The following is a 22,150-nucleotide window of genomic DNA, read 5'->3' on the forward strand; positions in this document are numbered from 1 at the left end:
TACATCCAAATTGATTCTGAAATATTAAACACTCGATTGAATTTTTAAAGTTATAACTAAACTACCAAAGGCAAGTGCATTGTAAACTGTATTAGGGGTACTGTTTGATTTTAGAAGTGCATAGAGATAGTTTATATTCCTAAGAATTAAAGAGATTAGTGTTGGCATAGACATAAATGAGGTGCTTGTAAAGTTATTAAATTCGAAATGTGCTTTATAAGAAAAATGTTCCCAAGGGGCACTTTATAGCAACTACATTTAGTTGTTTTAAGTGGAGAGGTTATTGTTTCTCCTATTAGAAGATAGCAATGGAAAATAGCTTAGAAAAAAAAAATGGTACCAAAGTAATAGTTTGATAAAGTAAACCTTTCTCATAGAAAAAAACAATGCAACATTTTGGCCCTCTTAACTGGAGGGAAGCCTTACCACAACCATTAACCTCTTTTTCCTTCTTCCTTCCCTGTCCTCCTCAATTACATCACATCTTATGACAAATCAGGGGGTTTCCCTGTGGTAAAGAATCTGCCTGCAATGCAGGAGACCTGAGTTTGATCCCTGGGTTGGGAAGAACCCCTGGAGAAGGGAATGGCAACCCACTCCAGTATTCTTACCTGGAGAAGTCCGTGGACAGAGGAGCCTAGCAGGCTGCCATCCATGAGATTTTTGCAGAGTCGGACACAACTGAGCGAGCGACTAACACTTTCATGAGTGATTAATACTTTCTATAGTTAATCAGGGTTGAATGTTATTTATGTTATGAATCAATATTTCATTTATAGAATTACCAAGCCTCAGAACTGTAAACAACTCTCTAAATTCTTGAACTCAACCTCAGAGGGGTAATCTGAGGTGCAGAGATGAGTCCAAGGTAGTTGCAGGATTTGTGAGAGCCATCGACATATGTTTGTGGTTTTAGCAGAAAATAAAAATGCCAGGAGTTTTGTTTATTCTTGTGTTGATGTCAATTGGGAGGAAGTAAGGAGCTCAGTTTTCCCCTGTGAGCACTGGAGAGGAAAAATAAAGTCGTGATTACCTTTGCAGCTTTTATTAGAAATATAAATATTCAGCATTCTCTTACAGAGCCAAATGGATCAAGAATTGGAAAGATGTTTTATTACTGAAACGTTTACAAGGAAAAGTTGGTTCAAAGAGCTTACATATTTTTGTCTCACCCACCCTAGAGAATGATATTCTTTTTAGCTCAAAACACAATAAAATCAGTATGGTGACTTATGTCTACTTCTTCAAAACATTTTCCCCTGGGTCTATACTCTCTATAAAACGCTGTTAAAGACACCTGGAAGTAGAAACTAGAAGTATAGAACACGAATTACATACTGTCGCCGTTACTGCATATGAATACACTGTGTGCATGCTAATTAAGGGGTCTGGGCGCTCTTGCTGTACATCCTCTACATCTCAATCTATATAAAAATAAACAAATGGTATCAGACCAATGCTATGGTATAGAATACTGTGTTTTTATTTTTTAATTTTTAGATTTTTAAATTCACTTTTGTGCTAAATACAGAATATTTTTAGCCAAACGCACCGTTTCATTTCCCAGCAATGTCCAACAGTTTCCTATTGCTATGAGCTTGCTGCGCTAACTGATCGGCCTTGGTCATTTCCAAGACTTCTCGGAGGAGGTGGAAGGTGAGATCCAGGGAAATGGGAGGTTCCTGGGATCGCCTCTTCCTGGCGGCTGGCGCCTCCTGGCGGCTGCCGAGGGCGTTCTCCGTGCCGCGTTCCGCGGGACCCGCTGGGCTGTCGAGTGGGCGCCGGGGCTGCAGCAGCGCTCGGAAAAAGTTGGCGGCTACCTTGTCCGGAGAAAGGCGACTGCTGCTTCTGCTGGCGAGAGGCGAGGCGGCGGGAGAGAGGGGAGCAGCCCGGGTCTCATCGAGGTTACCCAGGCGGAGGAAGTATTCCTCCCCAACGCGGAGTAGGGTGGGCAGAGCCTGGGGTTTCTGGGGCTGCGGCGGCGGCTGGAAGAAACTCAGGGGCTGGGGGTGCTGCGATGCCTGCCGGGCACCCGGGATGGGCCCCCGGCTGAGGAGGGCCCTGCATGGCGGGGAGGGCAGCAGAGCCACCAGCAGGACGCCCACGGACACGAGCAGCGGCAGTCGCATGTTAGCGGGCGCTAATTGCGGTACAGAGGTGGGCAGAGGGCGGAATAAGAGAGGAAAAAAGAGAATTATCAGAGTTAAGCTCCACTGGGAGTTTCCCGCAGGACGACACCCACAGACCCAGCTCCCGGCGTGGGTGGGGCGCTGTCCGTAGTGCTGAAGCGCCCGAATTAGGACTTCCAGAGCTGGAGTGAGACCAAGAAGGGGAGCAGCTTGGAAGGGCAGGGCGCGGCAACAAGGCTCAGTTGGAGCGACTCTCCTTACAAGACTCACTTAGGGAGGGTCCCCGAGTCCCCTGTCTAACGATTCCCCCAGACCAATTCCCCGGCCTCTAAAGAAGACCTGCAAATTCGTGGTCTCAAGGGCTCTAAACATTTCCCCCTCCCCGCGACCCCACCACCACCCTTTCCTGATGTTTCAGCATTTTTCTGCAAACTGAGAACTGCTGCCTCTCCTTCCTCTTTTCCCATCCCTGCCCTTGGTTCTCTCGGTGGTCGGGATGGATGGGGGCTCGTTTACACAGAGAGGAATAACGGCCAGTTCAGGTAACGCTGAGCCGCCGTCTAAGTTTGCTTTTAGTAGCATCTCAGCTACTTTTATCTATCGGAATCCTGTGGCACGGGCGCGCACAAACGCGCGCGCACGCACGCGCACACACACACACACACACACACACACACACACACACACGCCTAGGAACAGCCGGCAGCACGGCGCACACCCTGGCAGCTCAGACAGTGCAAAGTTGGAGGCGCAGTTCCGTCTAGGCGCTCCCTACCTTCCGAGGTGCTTCTGCAGGTGAGCGAGGCGCAGCGCTTCTCTGCAGAGAAAGTCTCTGGGGCTTTTTTTTCAAGGATTCTCTTCCCTTCTCCTTTCTCTTCCCACTCTGTTCTTTTCCTCTTCTCTTCCTCTTCTGTCTCTCCACGGACGTGGGCTCTGAGTTTCTCCACACCAGAGCCTGGAAGGGGATTTTATAGTGTCGACCCTCTTCAGAAACCACGCAGCATTTGCCTAATAAGCTGACGCTCTCTTGACAGCTGGATTGCGCGCTGCCTCTGCTCCTGCATAAATCATAGGGCCCTGCCCGGGAACGAGGGGCAGAATTTTTGCTATCTCAACACTGAATCTCACATCCAATTATATCAACAGATATTTATCGCCTCCTTGATGACGTCAAAGAGCCCTAAAATGGAAGGGCTTCTTATGACTTGTCCATTGACAAAAATTCTTGAATGAGATTTCCCAAGTGTGAAGACATACTGGCCTCTTACTAGGAAAGGCCAAGGGGAAGGTCAGAAAAGAGAGTGAATGGGAGGGGAGAGAAGAGGAAGGGAAGTCTATCAACATACAGTCCTGTGATGGGGGTAACTCTGGACACTTCCCTCCCTTCTCCCACCTAACTCCTCTGACCTGCTGTGCCAGGCAACTCCTCAGCATCTGAAAATATCCCTCTGCTAGAGACAAAATGCTCCATTAACTTTCTGCCTGGAAAAGAATGAAGAACAAGGAGATGGGATTGCAGGGACATCCAGCTTTTAAAGCTCTAGATGCTTTATCCTCCCAAGAACAGATAAAGAAATTATGAGTCTGCAGAGGTAAGATCACGAAGTCTCTTGAAACACTGCTCAAGTGTTTTAAATGATGCAAGAGCTACTCCCATGATGAAGAGGCACAAACCAGAATCAGTGAGGGGTGCAGCAAAGATTTTAAGGTATTCCCAGAATCTCACTGTTCCTCCTTGTTCTCTTCTCTCAGAATCTGAAATTAACTGTGGACCTTTCTGTTCCTAAATTAGAGAAAGGGGCAGTAAGAGGTAACTGAGGTAAACAATCTTTTTATCTAGTCTCCTTAATGCAAGCCCAATGACAGAAGCATCCATTCTAACTTCCCATTCTATATTGGGAAAGACTTAAACTGCTTGATTATAGGGCTGAATTTATCAGTTACATGTTTTCACTGATGAATGTTGAGCCTGTAAAAATGATAATCTCATTCATTTTACTTCCAAATACTATTAACATCCATGACAGTGCCCATATCAGGAGTACCCAGGTTGTTGTTGTTTTAATTATTTCTTTTTCTAAATTCAAATGTGCTACATGGGAACCTGATAAATACACAAATACTCTCTGGCACTACCACAGAATTGAATGCCTATAAAACCACACTAATATTTCAAAATAAACTGATATCACATAGGTGTGAGGTTGTTAACCTCTAATTGTGCAAATTTTGTTTGTTGTTTAGTCACTAAGTTGTGTCTGACTCTTTGGTAAACTTGTGGACTGTAGCCTGCCAGGCTCCTCTGTCCATTGGATTTTCCAGGTAAGAATACTGGAGGGGGTTGCCATTTCCTTCTCCAGGTGATCGTCCCAACCCAAGGATTGAACCTGCATCCCTTATATCTCTTGCATTGGCAGGCAGGTTCTTTACCACTGAACCACCTGGGAAGCCCAATATATTCTGCAATTGAAAATGCAATTCCAAACTCTAGTGTCTATGATTCAATTCAGCATCTAGATAACCATCAAAGTTGTTCATCAGAAATTTCCTGTTCCTCATTTCTGGTTACCTCTGCTTATTCCTTTGTAGCTAACCTGACAAATGATACAATGCATATTTCAACTCCCAGTTTTGAGTCTATACTAATTCACAATTGCTCCAAGAAACAAAAGGAACGTAAAAAGAAAAATTCTGGCTGTTTCCAGAGAAGTCAGTGCATAGTTGGATCACTGTACTACGGAATGGACTTTTGACATAAGAGAACAGAGAAAGAAATATATCTTCGGGGGAAGATGTGAGTTGTTACAGAAGATCATAATTATAAAAACTAGCTGAGCTTTTAGAAGAAAACTGTGTTTTATGTTGCTAAGAAAATAATCTTTCTCTGTCCCCACTGACATATTTCAGCTTGGGTATCGATCTGAAGGTGAAAATCGGTTTGGAAGGGGAAGTTGAGGTTAACGAATACAGAAGTAGAACTAGGAAAGGGAAAGACCACAGGTTTAGTTGGGAAGACTTGGGAGGTTCCTGCAGAGACAGTGAAAGTGTTGGCTGCTCAGTTATGTTTGATTCTTTGTGATCCCATGGACTGAAGCCCACCAGGGGATTTCCCAGGTAAGAATACTGGAGTGGGTTGCCATTTCCTTCTCCAGGGGATCTTCCCATGCCATTTCCTTCTCCAGGGCATCTTCCCAAACCAAGGACTGAACCCATGTCTCCTGCATTGCAGGTGGATTCTTTACTATCAGAGCCACCAGGGAAGCCCCACTGAAGACCCAGCTTATTCCAGGCTTTGACTGGCCCCAGACCTTTTGAGATCTCTCTCCTCTTTGGCCATATGGAGGATGCTGATTTAGTATAGCTCCCTCAACACTGCTGAATCCTTGCTGTGAGATTTTCCTTGAGCAGGTAGTTGGTTGGGAACAGTGGCTCTCACTAGGGGTGAGGAATAGAAGGCCTAGATCTCAGTGGAGGAGTTGTGCAGAGTAATCCCTACTCACCACAATTTAACCAAAAGTTAGATCTCACCAAATCACTGAGCATTCACATCAGAAATGACTGGAAGAAATCATTTGGTTTTAACGAGAGCCAGAAAGGTTAAGTGACTTACGTGAAGTCACTCAGCTTGTGATAAAAGTCAGAATTAGAACTCCATTCCTTTGACTACCCACCTGTATTATCTCTGTAATATCACAATACCCTTTGAACTTCCTTTTCCAGTAGAGATGCAAGAATAAATTAAAATGAGAAGATGAATCTAAGTGAAGCAACATGTTCACACACTAATCCTGAGTTACCTTTTCTCAGACTTTCCATATATTAATAAATCACCTAAGGCAAGAGAGGACAAAGATGCCCTGAGCGTGTTGATGCCCAGGCCCCAACCTCTGTGCACGCACTGCAGTGTACCGTTCAGCTGAATCTCATCACTGTAACATGAGGTTTTCAAATGCACTGCCAACTTAAGATGCATTCATTTGATTTTTCCACCTTAGTTTACCTTGGAAAAAAGAGATCTTTTTATAAAGTATAGAGCTTATGTGGTTCTCAAATTAATGACACAAATGTGTGATTTAGAAATAACATACTGCAAGAGGACTTACATATACAGAAAACTAAATAGCCAAGTCTGTAAAAATTACCACTGACAGATTCAATGTTACATGTAGGAATAAATTCTTCAAAGGAGTCACTGGAGAACCAACTTAAATGCTTTCAGAGCCTAAAAACTAGCCAAGAAACATGGGCACAAAATAGGGATTACTTCATTCTTCCAACCATATTTTTCAATAAGAACATATTATAGGGTATAGTTAAATTTTAAAAGGCATGGCACAGCAGTTCAGTGAGTAGTGAAATATTAGGAATAATAGATACCTGCTGGGCATATTTCTGCTGTCTGCATCTCCCTGACTTTGAGGAGATCCCAACACATGCTTCTATTAGCAAGTTCATAGCAAATGAAGACAATCTCCAGATTTGTTAACTGAAACATTTGCTGAAATGAATCTACCATCTCCAATGACAGCCTTTAAAAATGCCAAGGGTGGATAGGTAGTTTGGTAATTGTAACTTCCATAGGTAGCACTAGGGAAAGGACCTCAAACAGCACAAATATCTAACTGCTTCACCAGTAACTGTAACTTTTACTAATCTCTTCTGATTATCAAAGCCATTCATCCTCCTTACAGAAGACTTACAAAAATTGGAAAAGTATAAAGTAGAATACAAAATCCCTCACATTCCAGAATATATAGTCTCCTTAATATTTTGTTGTTTTCTTTGAGACTTTTCTCTGAGTGCATACATTTCATGTAATTGGATTAAGACTGTGTTCCTAATTGCGAATTTCTGCCTAACAACAATTCCTCCTAATCCTCTTAGAAACTTAAAAGTTAACTGGCTGGAGGAATATTCCCACTCGTTTCCTCAGTAACCACTCCATATCCTCAGCTCCCCTTCCTCAGCCGACCTTTTGCAAACCCTTTACAGCCACTTCCTCTTCCATGCTTCTTCAGACACCACTTCATCTTTCCTGCTCTCCTCATTTCAGAAGATTATTAATCCCGCCCACCTCCTTACAGTCTTTACCCTGTTCTCTTCATCTGGGGTTTATGCTAACACTTAAACGAAGTCTCAGGGCAGTGTCTGGGGGTGTGTGTTGGTAAACATGACTGCATTTCAGAAGACTTCTTGAAATGCAGTGTGCAGAGTAAATTGGAGGGGCAAGGAAGTGGGCAAATGAGCTATGGTCTTTGGGTCATTACTGCTGGGCCCCTACACAATGAGCATCACACGCCAGTGGTGGCGGGAGCTGTACAGGACAGTGGCAGGGTCTCCTGTGGATCGTTCCAGGAGCCCAGGATCGTTCCAGGAGCCCAGGACACTAACTGTGGACAACCACGCTCCTGTCCCAAGGCTGGTGATGGTAAGGCTTTCTTTCGTTTCCCCATAAGTCAACAGATCCCTCAGCAGCCAAAAATCATCCCTGGGTGCCTTACCTCCTTCCCTCAGAAAATGGAATGTTACCATTCCCAATGTTTGTTGTCTGTCCCTTTATCTTTCCAGAAGTTAGGTAGTAACTGACCCTGGGGAGATGACTCAGAGCACTGGAAAGGGGACAGGTTTCTGCTTCTCTAACAAGCCCTTGTCTTGATAGACATGACTGACCTTTCTATTTACATTGTAATACATCAGATTCTCTGTTTTAGGCTCCAGATAATGGATGGAGGGCAGTGAGAGGATGTGTGTGAACTTTCTGTCATGAAGGGCAATTTGCAGGAACTAATCATCTTACAATACAGTTGGTCATAAGAAAGAAATCCATCAACTCAGCATCCTAATTAGGTATTTATATTCATGAACATTTCTTGACTCTAAGGAAATTTTTGCCAAAGAACCCTCCTAGGAATGTTACCAGTGTCACAATGGGAGAAAAATGAGGGGCTGTTTAAAGTTTTCATTTACTTGGCTGTGCCTGGTCTTAGTTGAGTCACCTGGGACTTTTAGTTGTGGCCTGTGAAATCTTAGTTCTGTCATCGGGGAACTGACCAGGGATGGAACCCGGGCCCCCCTCGTTGGAAGCTTGGAGTCTTTAGCCACTGGACCACCAGGAAGTCTCTATTTACAGGAAAGTTAAACACTTTTTTTACTGCAAAATTTTCTAGTGTTTAAAAAATTTTATTCTCTAGTGTAAATCCTCAAGTCTTCAGCCTCTGCCAGGTGTATTTGACCACAAAGCATGTTCATTCATTGTGAGACAAGTTGGGAGATGCAATAAGCGAAGACATTTTATGAGTTCAGCTACACTTTCTTTCTTTACCATCCATATTTAAGTCCATGATTAAAGCTGCTAATACTTTACTTCTTCTAGGGGGATAATTTCAAATGACACATTTCACCCTTGAAGAGAGTGTTTCAGAGTATGGACACAAGTCTATTTCCAGTATTTCTGAGGATCACCTGCCAGGGAGGGGTCACTTTACAGAAAGGAGCTGCTGAGCCTTCCCTTGCTACTCATATAACAGACTGTTTGCACACTTCCCAGTAAGGGAAAGGAGTTGGTCTCTACAGTAATTTAGCCCAGGGAAATCTGTGAGCCCACCTTGCAAAGGAGGACCTTCTTTGGGTGTGAAAAGGCAGAAGTTTCTTGGACAAATTGCAGTTGGCGATGTCAAGTTTCTTCCAAAAGGAAATTTGATTATTCAAGATGCAGTAGGTAACAAGAGCTGCAGGGGTAGACAGAGACAGGCAGCCAGTACTCAGGAGCTGTGGATCTCAAAGATGCTACTGGCTGTGGTTTCAGACCTTTGGTGAACCTTGCTACAGGCTCTATTCATCTCCCAAGGCTTTTGTCAGCCATCTGTGGGAAATGTGATGTTAGCTTCCAATGTGAAATCTACAGTTAATTTTTCATGTGTGTGTGCTTGTTAATCTGTCTTGCAGCTTGTTGTGAGCTCACTTCCCACTTCTTTGTAACTTCTAGTACACTGTTTACACAGGGTGTGTGTTGGTTCTCAGAGACTGACTATGTATATCCTACCTAAAAGAAAGGCTGAGACCTCCCCGGTGGTCCAGTGGCTAAGACTCCACAATCCCAATACAGGGGGCCTGGGTTCAAACCCTGGTCAGGGAACTAGATCTCACACACTGCAACTTAAGATCCCGAATGCTGCAATGAAAATCCCATGTGCTGCAACTGAGACCCATCACAGACCCATCACAATGTTTAAAATAAACATTTTAAAAAAGAGAGAAAGGCTACCTCAGTTCAAGGTGGTCTCATAACTCTAAGTCAACGAGCCCTTGAAAGGAGGGTTGTATGAAACCTATGTGTGGGAAAGAAAGGATCTGTCTGATTTGCTACATTCACTGTTCTCTTTTGCATAAAATTTGGAAATGATCTGAACAACAGCATTCTCAGGATAATGGAAAAGATTTAACAGCCTCAAGCTGCAGTGAAGTTTAATGTTCCTATTCATATAAAGTTAAATATAGATACATACTTGAGCTCCATTTCATTTTCCAACTTGTTTTCTTTGTACTTTAATTCTTAATAGCTGTGAAGTTCTGCCTTGTGCTAATGTACTTTTATCTTCCCAGCAACAACAATAATTGCAGTGAAGGGATTTTTTTTTTAATTTTCAAAGAGAAGTAAAATTATATAATCTGATAGATTTCTTTTATAAAAAGAGTTATGCAGACTTTTGAGGCAGAATACTATATCTGATTCCTTTTTTATAAAGTTATTCATTCTAGTGTCTTTATATGAAGATTTCACTAAGAAAGAAGCCTTGCAAACAGAATAAAGCATTCACCTGACTCTCTCTTCCTAAGGAGATGCACTCGATTTCTGAGTATGGTAGCTGTCACATTACCTCAATACAGTTTTTACTCTATTACTTCCAAGCTGGGTGATCTTGGACCTGTATTTAAAATTTCCACACTTACTTGTCAAATCATTCTAAAATGCCAGTTTCTCTATTTTCTCCTTTTAGGGTTGTGGAGTGAAATGAGACAGAATATAAGAAGCATTCAGTGAACACTGCATCTGTTGCTCGGCTAATGACCTGGCTGCTATTTCAGTTGAAGAAGGTGTTTCCATCCAGTCTCAGCTCCTCAGAGCCTAGAACTATGTCCAGTATTTATTAGGCTTGATACAGGTCTATTAACAAAATAAAATAAGTATAATCATCAAGTTTTTCTTCTTCTAATACTGGAGGCTTTTTGATATCCAGCTGATCTAAAAAAATTTTTTTAATTAATAGACTTAATTTCCTAAAAGCAGTTTCAGGTTTATAGAAAAATTGAGCAGAAAGTACAAGGAATTCCCATATACTCTTTCTCCCCTCAACCCTCCTTACTGTTCAGTTCAGTTGCTCAAACGTGTCCGGCTCTTTGTGACCCCATGGACCACGGCACAGCAGGCCTCCCTGTCCATCACCAACTTCTGGAGTTAACCCACCCTCTCCTCCTCCTCTGTGTCCACAAGCCCTGTTATCAACATCCTGTACTGATGTGGAACATTTGTTACAACTGATGAACCAATGCTGATACACTATTTTTAACTGAAGTCCACAGTCTACTTTGGGTTCACTTTGTATTGTACATTTTGTGAGTTTTGACCAATGCACAATGGCAAATATCCACAGGACTACATCACACAGAATCATGTCACTGTCCTAAAAATCCCCTGTCCTTATAGTTTCGCCTGTTCCAGAATGACATAAGGCTGGAATCATGCAACATGTACCCTTTTCAAACTGAAACCCTTTCAAAAAGAAACCCTTTCTTTCACTTTGCAATATGCATTTCAGGTTCCTCTCAGTCTTTTCAAACAAAGGTACATTCTTTACTTAGGAATAGCAATATTCCTTGGCTGAGGACTCTCTACTTAATGTCTGCTGGCTTAAGGATTATTTCTGTGTTGAAACTTAACTTATTCTTAACCTAATCATTTACTGATTTAACTGAAAGTAGGTGCACTCACAGGGGTACTCTGCATCTTAAAGAGGGGTTAAAAACAACCATTAACATTGATAACTAACATAAAAATACAAGGATATATACTTTTTTCCATTCCAAGATCAGGAAGTCCCTCTCTTCCTGGTGGGAGCCTCCATTACCCCACAAGTGGCTACAGACCTGTCAGGGTCTCCAGATGAGACCTGGATAACAAGGCACAGTGACGGAGGATTCATTTTTTCTTCTCTCTACGCCCTAATTGCTTCTGGGGAACCTTACTATCATTCCATTTGTAGTCTCTGCTCTAAGATCAGGCAATAGCAAATAGTCATTCATAATACATTTAAAAATCTCTTTTGTTCATCTTACCTCTCTCCCTGATCAAGCCCTGGAGACTTCCCCCTTTTCCCAGATGGGAGAGAGGGTGGGAGGGAGTGGCATCAGCACAGGCGTGGCCAGCTTCAGACCAGCCTGTTCCACCAGACACTCTGAGAAGCCTTTCAATTTCCTTTTACTTTTTCTTAATGTTTACACCTTTCAAGCACAAACAGTATGTCTCTCCACTGGTCTAAATTTAGAAAATGCACAAATCTATTTGGATCTTTCAGTGCTTTCTTAAAAGCCATCTCCCTGGGCACTTGAACTTTTCACAGGGCTTTTTCTGTGGAGATAAGGAATGAGGAGGCTCTTCAGCAAACCCCTGAAGCTGGGTTGTCTGGGTTTCTCTCTTGAGTTGCTGTTTCCTTCCTGTCCTACTTCCTGTCTAATTCTGGGGGGCGGCTCCTGACCAGACAGCACAGTGCCACAGGGACCCCCATCCCTAATCATGGTTTCTCTTGTTTACACTTACAGAAGCACTGCCCTCTTCATCTCTAATCCTCATTGGAACCCTACGGGGAAGGAGATGTTATTTCCACATTCCATAGATGCAGAAGCGGAAGCTCAGAATGGGCCGGTAACTTGGCTGATGTCCCCCAGCTGATATGTGGAGGGATCCTGGGATCCTGAAGAGCTCCTCTTCTCTATCCCATTCCTCTCGTTCAGGACTCCCAGGAGCTCTGGGAAGGGGTGGGGTGTTGACACATGCTTCTGAAGGTACCAGCACCATATTTATGCCCTATTCCTTAGCTGTCTCCTTCCTCAGCACTAAGTGCCAGATGTGACTGAGGAATATCACACTGTTAAGGCACACATCACACAAACGAGAACACTACCCCAAATGCCTAAGCTCAGTGCCAACAGCCTTGGAAACTTACCCAGGCATTACACACAGTCATTCTGCTGTTTGCTTTTGTTTTTTCTCCTTAATTTTAATCCTCACACCTCTTCTTTATAAACTATGCCAAATATTCCCTTCTGTCCATCCTTTGCTGCCATACCTAGAGCAATTCAGACAATCTACTAATAAATGGCAACCCACTCTGGTGTTCTCACCTGGGAAATCCCATGGATACAGAAGCCTGGCAGGCTGCAGTCCATGGGGTCACCAAGAGTCAGATACGACTGAGCACTCAGGCACAGACTAAAAAGTGTGCTTACCCAGGTCCCAAAATAGGTTCCCACCTCTCCATGTCTCTGGGCCTTGAAAACATCTGTGTAGTTTCTCATTCTATAATGGAAGTTATAGGTTGATGTTTATGCTTTACATCAATTTCCAAATTAATATTTGCTCTATCATCCTGCTAATTGATATGCACCTTTACTGAAATTTCAAATCAGCTTTTTGAAGTGGGAGGAAGGCAGAAAGCAACTTGCAAATTCTGTGCATAATGAAGTAAGGAACAAGCTCCCATAATGAAGACAAACAATTATACAACATTTGCATGATCCTTTTTTCTCACAACATGAGACAAGACACGGTGGCTGATTAGCACGCTGCCTTTGCTGCGAGTCTTGCTTCTTCTTTCCCCACCATTTGGTAGGATTCTCAGAGCCAAGAGCAGGTCACACTGCTTGGGCAGAGTTTTCGGATATTATCCTGGGGCCTGCTGGGCAGTCAAGACCACCCTGTCAACTTCAGCCTAACGCAGACTTCTTACTCTGTGACTACCCTGGGGTTGTGTCCTGCAGCTGATACACGTGTGCTCTGAGTGAGGCCCCCATTTAGGTTTCTAACCACTGAGCTCAACTGGCCAGAGAGGACTGAGAACAGTTCTCACTCGTCCCTAGAGTATTTCCTGAGCATCTACTATGTCCCACCTCCGCGGTTGGTGCTCAAGATGAAAATGAACAAGGAAAACCCCTGCTGCCCTTGGGATATTCACTGCCCACCAAGGAAGACATGTTAGCAACACTGACATGTACGGTGAGTGCTCTGTGCAGACAGAAGGCAGTCCACGCTGATGGGGGGAGGGGGCAGGGAGGGTTCAAGAAGAGCTCCCCAGAGCAGGCAACACCTGAGATGAGACTGGAAGGAAGAGCAGGAATGGCCAACAAGCAGAGGAAGGGTGGTCACTGCAGACAAGACAGCCTCAGAGGGAAAAGAAGCAGAGCTAGAAGGATGATTCAGTATGCCAGGAATGACAGGCAGTTTCCTGTACTGAGCGAAAGTGTAGAGAGAGGAAAGAGCCCCAAGGCAATGTGAGAGAGGCCAGTCGATAAGGGCAAGCTCCAAAGGACTCGGAATTGGACATGTGATCTTGGGCTAATGGGGAGTGGTGAGATTTTAACAGGGAGATGACAAGGAAAGATGTGTATTTCAGAGAATACACTCAGGCTACCTGGACCTCATGGATATCATATAAAATGATTATGATAATGAATGCTTTGGGTGCCTGCTGTGTGCTGGGCCCAGCGCTGGAGAAGACACCAGTGAGAAACCCTACAATCAATGCAAGCAAGCTTGGATCTGTCCACAGTGCCTCAGAAGCTGTCAGACAGCCTGTCAGAAAGTCTTCTCCAATTCAAATCCCAGCCCTGCGACTTCCTAGTTGTGTCACTGGGTAGGTCATGTAACCTTTCATGCCTCAGTTTCTTCATCTGTGAAATGGGGCTACTAGTAGACCTCACCTCATAGAGTTATACTGTGAGGATTGAGTTGTGTGCAAAGTCCTCAGCATGGCTCTGAAACAGGAAGTGCGTAGGATTTGTTCTCACTGTCTCAACTATGACAGGGGCTCGAAGTGGAAGCCGTGGCCTGGAGAGGCATTAAATGTGAGAAAAGGTGGGGTGTGGCACAGAGGAGGAAGTCCAAATGAATCCCATCATTTTGTCCTGGGCGATGAGCAGATGGTAAACACAGCAGGATAGTCTTGGATGAGAGGATGGCTAGATTAACTTGGGAAACATTGATATTGAAGAGCCAGGGGATGTTCAGGTAGGAATATGCACATGGGATATGAGCCTACAGGGGAGAATGGGCAAGACTGGAGAACTGGAATCCTCAGCAAGAGGTAGAAACTGTGGCTTGGAATGGCCCAAGGGGAGCAGGACGAGACAAGGGACCCGAGAAAACCAGGATAAGGGGCAGCTGGAGATCACGGGGGAGACTGACAAGGGCTAGTTCAAGAGCAAGAAGGAGCATCCAGAAAAAAATGGTACCATGAGGCCAGGTGAGGGGTGGAGCTGAGCTCTCGAAGGAGAGGAAGCCAGAAAAGCAAAATGCTGCACAGGAGTGCCACGGTGTAAGGACTGAGAGAAATCCAATCAGTTTGACAGCCTTTTGGTGGCTTTATCAGTCAGGGTCTAGTTAGCAGAAGAGAAACCACACTAGTTATTTCAACAGAGAAAATTTAATATAAAGAATCAGGTTAATAGGAGTTAGAGCTGAAAAGGCGAAAGGGAACATGGAGAAAAGACAGAGACTGTTAACTACAAAAGCAATGACCTCCCTGAGCACCAGGGAACCAAGGGCAGAGATGGAAGTTGCTGGGATCCAGAGCCTTGGAGAAGAGGCCCCCTCCCGCCAGAGCTGGGTGCTGCCCCCTCTGCAGCTCAGAGGGATCTCAGAGAGCTGGACTCAGGGGAAGGGTCCCACTTGGCTGGTGCCTTAGAACCAGGAGGGTGGACCCAGAAGAGCAGGAGCTGGGACCTCTGAGGATGAAGTCAAGAGGGGGCTCTGGGGTGCTGGCAGAAGGAGGACACTGGACCCAACTGCCACGTCTGGCATGTGGGGTTGCTGCTGTGGAGGTACTAACCAAAACAGCAAGCAGCAGGGAAGAGCAAGCCCTTCCTGTCCCCCCATCTGCTGGTCTCCCCCTACTGTTCCCTCCCAGCAAGACTCAGATTACAGAGAAGAAAGAGTTGGCCGACTCCTGGCCCGAGGTTCCCAAAGCAGCACCTACAGAGGTGGTTTGAGGCTAAGCAATCAGAATTATAATTTGCACAGAAATCCTCCCAAGGGTAAGCTAGTGTTTACAAGAAAGCCATCTAGCAATGGGTTGAGAAGCAGAAATCAAGACAGTAAGTGAGGACCATTTTTCCAAAACATTTTGAGGTAAAAAACAAAAAGAGAATAAAGTGGTAGGAAGAGGCAGATGCAATGTTCAGGATGGCTGTTTAACTACTGGGCCCTAAAGCAAGCTTGCAGAAAGGCGAGCGCCCATGCTGGTGACTCAAAGCATCTGAGGAGATGGGAGGTGGCTCTTGGCACTGGAGTCGGGGAGAAGGGGGCAGTGAGGGGACTGGCCGAGCGAGAAGCCAAAGAACATGAACTTCTCTGAGAGGTGAAGAAAGATGCTGCGCCAAAACCAGACAAACCAAAACAGCCCCTTTGTAAGTGATGTGCTGGGTCTGCTACTAAGTGACCCCAACAGAAGGTGCCCTCATCTCCTAGTGCGCGGAATCTTTCTGGTCTCCGCACGGATCCTCACGCAGCCCTTCTCTAACCACCCTGTCTGTCTAAACTTTTCACCTGCTCACCTCGCATACTTGAGCTCCCTTTCTGCCTGTCCTCCTGAGCACTCACATGCCATCTACCTTCATTAGTGCGTTTATCGTTGTCTCTCCACAAGAGACACTGTGGCGAACACAGTTTTGTTCACTGTCCTAATAACCTAAAGTAAAAACAATGCTTGACACAAAATAGCCACTTGATAAATATGTGTTGAATACACAAATGGATGAAATCCCCATGTAAGCACTACTGAAACTAAATAGAACGCTCCAATCAATCAACCAGGATTCAGCCACTATCTGCTGGGCCCTAGCGGGGATACTGAGAAAGGGTATGGAGGAGTCCCTTCCATCACAGAAGTTCTAGTGTTTGAAAAAATGAAGCAACTTAGCCCACACGGTGACAAAAGAATGACTGAACTCTGCCCGCCGTCCTCCCAGGCTGCACTCTCCCAGGCAGATTGGTCTCCAATCATCTGTCTCTTCCTTGGACCCCTGGAGACTCACAGTCCTCAGCAGTCTTTCTGCTCTGCAGCCCAGGGATCACTGCCTTTAGCTGGTCAAGGTCGTGGTTCCACGGGGCCGAGTTCTCAGCCCCTCCTGGGAGCAGGATTAGAGGGTCTGGGCCCAGCCGTGCAGCTCACACACACCTGACACCCGTGGGTGTTTTGAAAGCCTCATCAGAGCTGACTTTGATGGGCAGCAGAAGCCCTGCAGGCAGCAGGCTGCCAGGACTGTCAGCCCCACTGGGGTGATGGGGGACGGGGGTCATATCACCACCTGTCAAGGTGTTAGAAGAGACCTCAGACAGTTTTATGGATGCAGGGGATGAAAGCCCACATCACTGAATGAGCGTGTGCTCTCCCTAGACTAGTCCCATACAATTCTGCTTCTTCCTTTCTGAACAAACCCAGATTTAGTGTGCCCAGTGCAAGTGCACACATACATACACCACATGGAAATGCACAGACATCACATACCCTCACAACACAGACACAAGCAAGGCACTTGAATCACACACACACAATCACAAGGCTTATTCTCAGCCAGAGAGTTTTGGGAAATAACTAACAGAATGAATGAATGAGAGACACTAATGTTTTATCTGTAATCATTTAACATAGGATGGAGCATAGTAGCCACCTACTATCAACCCTTCCGGTTTTAAACACTTATTTACTGATACTGGAGTTTAATTTCTTTTAAGAGAAATTCAAAAGTCTGGAGTAAAGAGTTCCTCCTAAACACTCTTGCTGTTACTACCGTTTATTATTTTTTAAAAACCCAACGATTTGTTGAGGACTTACTCCTTTAAAGAAAGAGCTCTCTGAGAAGAATGGTGGTGTGTTTACTAATAAAGTATGCTGAAACAACAGAGTTGATGGAAATTACACTGGACTGGGAGTGAACAGGATTCCAATCCTGTCTTTTTACGATTATTAGATGCAGCTGTCTGCAAATTATTTCTTCCCTCAGAGTCTTGATTTTCTCATTTATAATCTGGGAGGTGTGGTGGAGAGTCTTTACTTAAATATAATACACTGACCCTCCATACGCATCTACATTCTGTCCTAACACTTCCTAAAATATTAAAGAAGGAAAAAGGCTAGACACTCTAAGCATGAAAACCCATTGTGGAGACAGGACATCAACAAACTTCCAGGAGATGGAGAAAAGAGGTTGGAGTGGTGACTAATCAAACAAGTAGAGGAAGCCACAGACTAGAGCAAAGAAAGAAAGACATACAGCCATCTGTCTATTAAAACTGGGGTTCTGGAACATCAGTTGTTAATAAACAGTTGGAGAAATCCACAGACTGATTCTCAGCTAGGGGGGATCTTGTTTTACACTCAGGGGACATCTGTCAATGTTTAAAGACATTTTTGATTGTCATGACTGGCATCTAGTGGGTAGATGATGATGAACACCCTTTGATGTCCAGTATGGGTATCACACAAAAAATGGTGAAGCCCCAATGTCAAAACTGCCAGTTAAGAGACTCTACTCTAGACTCAAGCGTTAACATCACACTTCCAAATGCTCTCCTTACTGGCAGACTGACAGACATCCATCTATGGACTGCACTGTGTCCTCCCAAGGTTCATATGCTGAAGTTCTAACCCCCAGTACCTTAGCATGTGACTGTTTTTAGAGATAGGACCCTAAAAGAGGCAATTAACTTAAGGTGAGACCATTAGGGTGGGCCCTAATCCAATAGGACTATTGCCCTTAGAAGAAGAACAAGGAACACCAGGGAGACACACGCATAGAGGAAAATCCATGAGAGGATACTGTGAGAAGATGGCCATGTGCTAGCCAAGGAGAGAGAAATGGGAGAAACCAAACCTGCCCACACTCTGATCTGGGACTTCCAGCCTCCTAAACTGTAAGAAAATTGATTTCTGTTGTTTAAGCCTCACGGTCTGTGGTATTTTGTTATGGCAGCCCTAGCAAACTAATATACCCAATATACAAGTAATGAGAAGATTCTTTTTCAAAGAAATGGAATACCCATAGGGAAAAGACCTTCAGTCTGCCAACTATAGCTCCCTAGGACTGTTGCCTACTTCCTCAGATGACATGAAGAGGAACTGCCGCCTGCAAGCACTGCCTCCTTGCCTTTACCTGCTCTTCCCTGCCACATACACAGCTCAGGGTCAGCTTATCAGCTGGTTCTTATACATGATGCAGCAGCTAAAGAGCACCGAGCTTCTGAGGAAACTCGACAACACGAGAGGGAGACCTAGATAAACAAGCAGAACACACAACTCTGAAAGGAACAGACATCGTTTTGCAACACAATTTAACTTTTAAAAATTCTCTTAATTAATATTACTAGAAAGAGTAAAAATGTCATTGTGTCAACAAAATACAAACAGCTAACAAAGACGAACTATTATAAAATAAAAATATGACTCTGAAATTCAAACAGATTATGAAGTCTAATAAATGACCAGATAGCAGAACAAAGATGTTAAAAAGAGAGAGAGAGAAAAGGAAAGATATATAGAGGATGAATCCATGAGGCCTCACATCTAATCTACAGACTGACACAAAGAGGAAACCAAGAGGAAGAAATCAAAGAAATATCACGGGAGATTTTCCAAGAGTTAAGGACATCAGTATACAAATTAAGATGCCAGTCAAGCACCCAAGGCAAGGAAGTACCTAAGTCATGTACGTGCACACACATATGCCTCTAGACCCAGTGTTACAAAAGCATGGTACCTCAGTAATAAAGAGAAGATAATAAGATGATTCAGAAGGAAAGAGAAATTTTAAAGGTACCTCTAAAAGACAAGAAGTCTGACCAGCAGGAGACCTCTCATCATCAGCTACAATGGATCTGAAGACAGTAGAGCAAAGACCTTCAGGTTTCCGTGTGGAAATGGAATGTCATACTCAACCCAACCTTCAATGTCATACTCAATCCAACAAATAAAGATGAGGGAGCAAAAAGCCATTTCCAGAAATGCATAAACTGACAACACATTTCACACCTGCAAGCAGTACTGCCTGGAGAGCTCTGGTCCTTGAGAGCGCCCTCTTTGAAGCTCTAAGTCCCCTCCAGGGTCTGGGATGTGGCAGTGCTGGATAGGACAAACCAAGTTCAGACCTGGTTCTGCATGGGTTCTGGCCTCCAAGATATCTTCTTTATCTTCTGGCCTCCTCTAGTGCCTGGGGTCACCAAGAGCCAGCAGAACCCCTTGGTGGGGCATCCTAGCTTGGACCAGGGTCCACATGGGCCCCAGTTCCTTTTGATCCCCACCCCCTGTGCTCTCTGACCATCTACCCTGCACAAGTTCACCAAGATGCCCTAAGGACTCAAGCTGTGGCGTTTCTTGAGGCTCCGGGCGGACCTTGGTTCCAGGAGGGCATCCCGGCAAGTGGATTGAGCCTGCTACCTGCAGTTCTGTTTCTTTCACAGAACCATGTGAGATTGGGCCATGTGAGAATGGCACTGACAATGATTTTAAGTGACTCTCCAACATCAAACACAGGACAAGCTAGAGGGTCAGGACCAAGGACCTTCAGCCTGAGCTGCATGGGGGTCCCATGTCTCAGCGCTTGCCTGGTTTTGTTTTGTGGTTCTGCCTCTGAATTTAGCACCCAAGGGTAACCAAGGGTGACAACAGGCATTCTTTATTCTGTGTAACCCAATGATGTTCTCTCCTCCCTCCACTGATGTGAGGATGTCATGTTTTTCCAGTCAGCTGAAGCCTTCCTGATGAGGGACAAACATTCCTGCACCCAGTGAGGCCACTCTTCTCATTTCTCCTATAGTCCTCTCCTTTGATGGCAGAGAATAGAAGGCAGGGTGCAGCTAACATTAAAATAATCACTTTCTAGGAATGCAGTGATTACTGCAGAAGGAATTCAAGAAAAGACAAGAGTTGGAAGATGTATTTGCCTATATTTATGTTATAAAATTCCAAGTGGTAAATTCAGCATAACCAGGAAACAAATTATTATTCACATTTTCCTGCATACTCTGGGTAAGACTTGAAACTTGTGGTCATCAATAAAATACAGCAATATTCATGAGTGGCATGATGTATGCCCCTCATAAGTAATGATTACAGCATTATAAGTAATGATATAACCAGCATTCAATAAATGGTGTTACATTAATGCACAAATACAGATCTATATTGTTTCAATGCAAATAGGTTCTTGAGAGCTTGGCACTGTGATAATAAGTCTTGCTAGTTTTTTCTTATAGTGGAAGATAGCTAGGAATAGTGGGTTTGGCAATAAAGAATACAGAGACAAAGAAGAACCTTAGCATACACTGACTGAACATTAAATATGTAAATATCTCACCTCTACCTAACATTCTAAATTACATCCAACAAAACACTGTACTCCACATGGTCTTTGTAATACTTTAAAAATTCGATTATTTATATAGAAAGAGGTCCCCCCAAATGATATGTCTGAGGCCTCCCATATCTAGGAGCAGTTTTGAGGAAATTATTTAAGGGTTGACTTTAGCCTATTAAGTAAATTTAAACAAACAAAAACAGAAGTTCTGGGATCCAGGAAACCGGAGATACAATCCAGAAAAGCAAAAACAAGTCTCAGAATAACAAACATGAACACAAATCTAGAAATCAACCAGTGTGGCTCAGGACAGAATAGAGGGTTCCTGGGGAAAAGGGAGAAACTCCTGGAAAAACAAAATGCCATATAAGAGAGGTGACATGATCACGGTTTTCCTCCTGGCTCTATAGTCAATCACTGTTACTTAACCACACTTAGGTGAAGGATTTATTGATTTTAAGCTTTTATAAACAACCTATAAATAAGGCATGAGACAATTATGATCATAAAACAGAATGGAAATGCCATCAAATTTAGTAACAGACATAAAAATTCAAATGATAGAAACTGGGAAGCTCAAAGCAGTGAAGGGGGAGGGGCGGGTGCCAGTGGCCTCATCTTTCCAAGTGTGAAGTCAAGGATTATGGCCTTATGATAAATTTGGAAATGAAGGAGTATATTTTTGAAGTTACAAAGTTATCCCATGAAGAAACTAAAACAAAGAAGCAATAAGACTATATTGGGAGGATGGGGAAGGACATGGTAGGTATAATGAACTAAATACTCATACATCAGAGCAGCAGATGCAAGATAATGTCTAGAATTGAATTCATCAAGATAATACTTTTTAGAGAATGGATCAGAGGTGCTGTAGGGGTAGGAAATTTGTTTTTCATTATATATATTTTATTTTAAAACTACAGGCAAGCATTTCATTAATAAAAAGTAAATTTTAAGTCTTTTGATGACTGAACAAGATGATTTCTAAGGTTCTTTTCACATCTAAAATCCAAGGGAACAAGCTCTCAAAGCTTAGTCCACTCAGGAAGAGCCCTGGGATTTTTCCCTTCAGAAAGGCTGACTATCTGATCAGGAGCCAGTCCACGCCACTGGGAATCTCATAAACGCTATTTTGATAAAGGTCAAATTTTCCACTCCTGACTTTATCTTCTCAACAGCTCTAGGAAGCAATTATTAAAACCATCTTCATTTCAGAGATGAGATGCAAGGAGACAAAATTAATTGTCCTGAATGACATGAGCTTTAAATTGGTAGACTGCTGTTGGATGAATGGCTTCGTCACTCCAAATTCTTGTCTTTCCCACTGTATTATACTTCTTGTGCAGAAAGAGAAGACTAAGAAAAATTCTCTGTCCAAGAGCCAATCCCCCAGTGAAATG

General features: G+C 43.9%; 1 protein-coding gene across 1 annotated transcript; it reads right to left on the minus strand.

Moving 5' to 3' along the window:
- Positions 1–1,556: 1,556 nt before the first annotated feature.
- CRH (corticotropin releasing hormone) lies at positions 1,557–2,129 on the minus strand. The gene has a single exon (XM_052652014.1). It carries the CDS (start codon positions 2,127–2,129, stop codon positions 1,557–1,559), a length of 573 nt encoding a protein of 190 aa, XP_052507974.1.
- Positions 2,130–22,150: the final 20,021 nt, after the last annotated feature.

This window comes from Budorcas taxicolor, chromosome 14, assembly GCF_023091745.1.
Source record: "Budorcas taxicolor isolate Tak-1 chromosome 14, Takin1.1, whole genome shotgun sequence".
Lineage (NCBI taxonomy): Eukaryota > Metazoa > Chordata > Mammalia > Artiodactyla > Bovidae > Budorcas > Budorcas taxicolor.

Coding starts and splice junctions, on each gene's coding strand:
- CRH (XM_052652014.1), bottom strand. CDS start 2,129: ATGCGACTGCCGCTGCTCGTGTCCGTGGGCGTCCTGCTGGTGGCTCTG.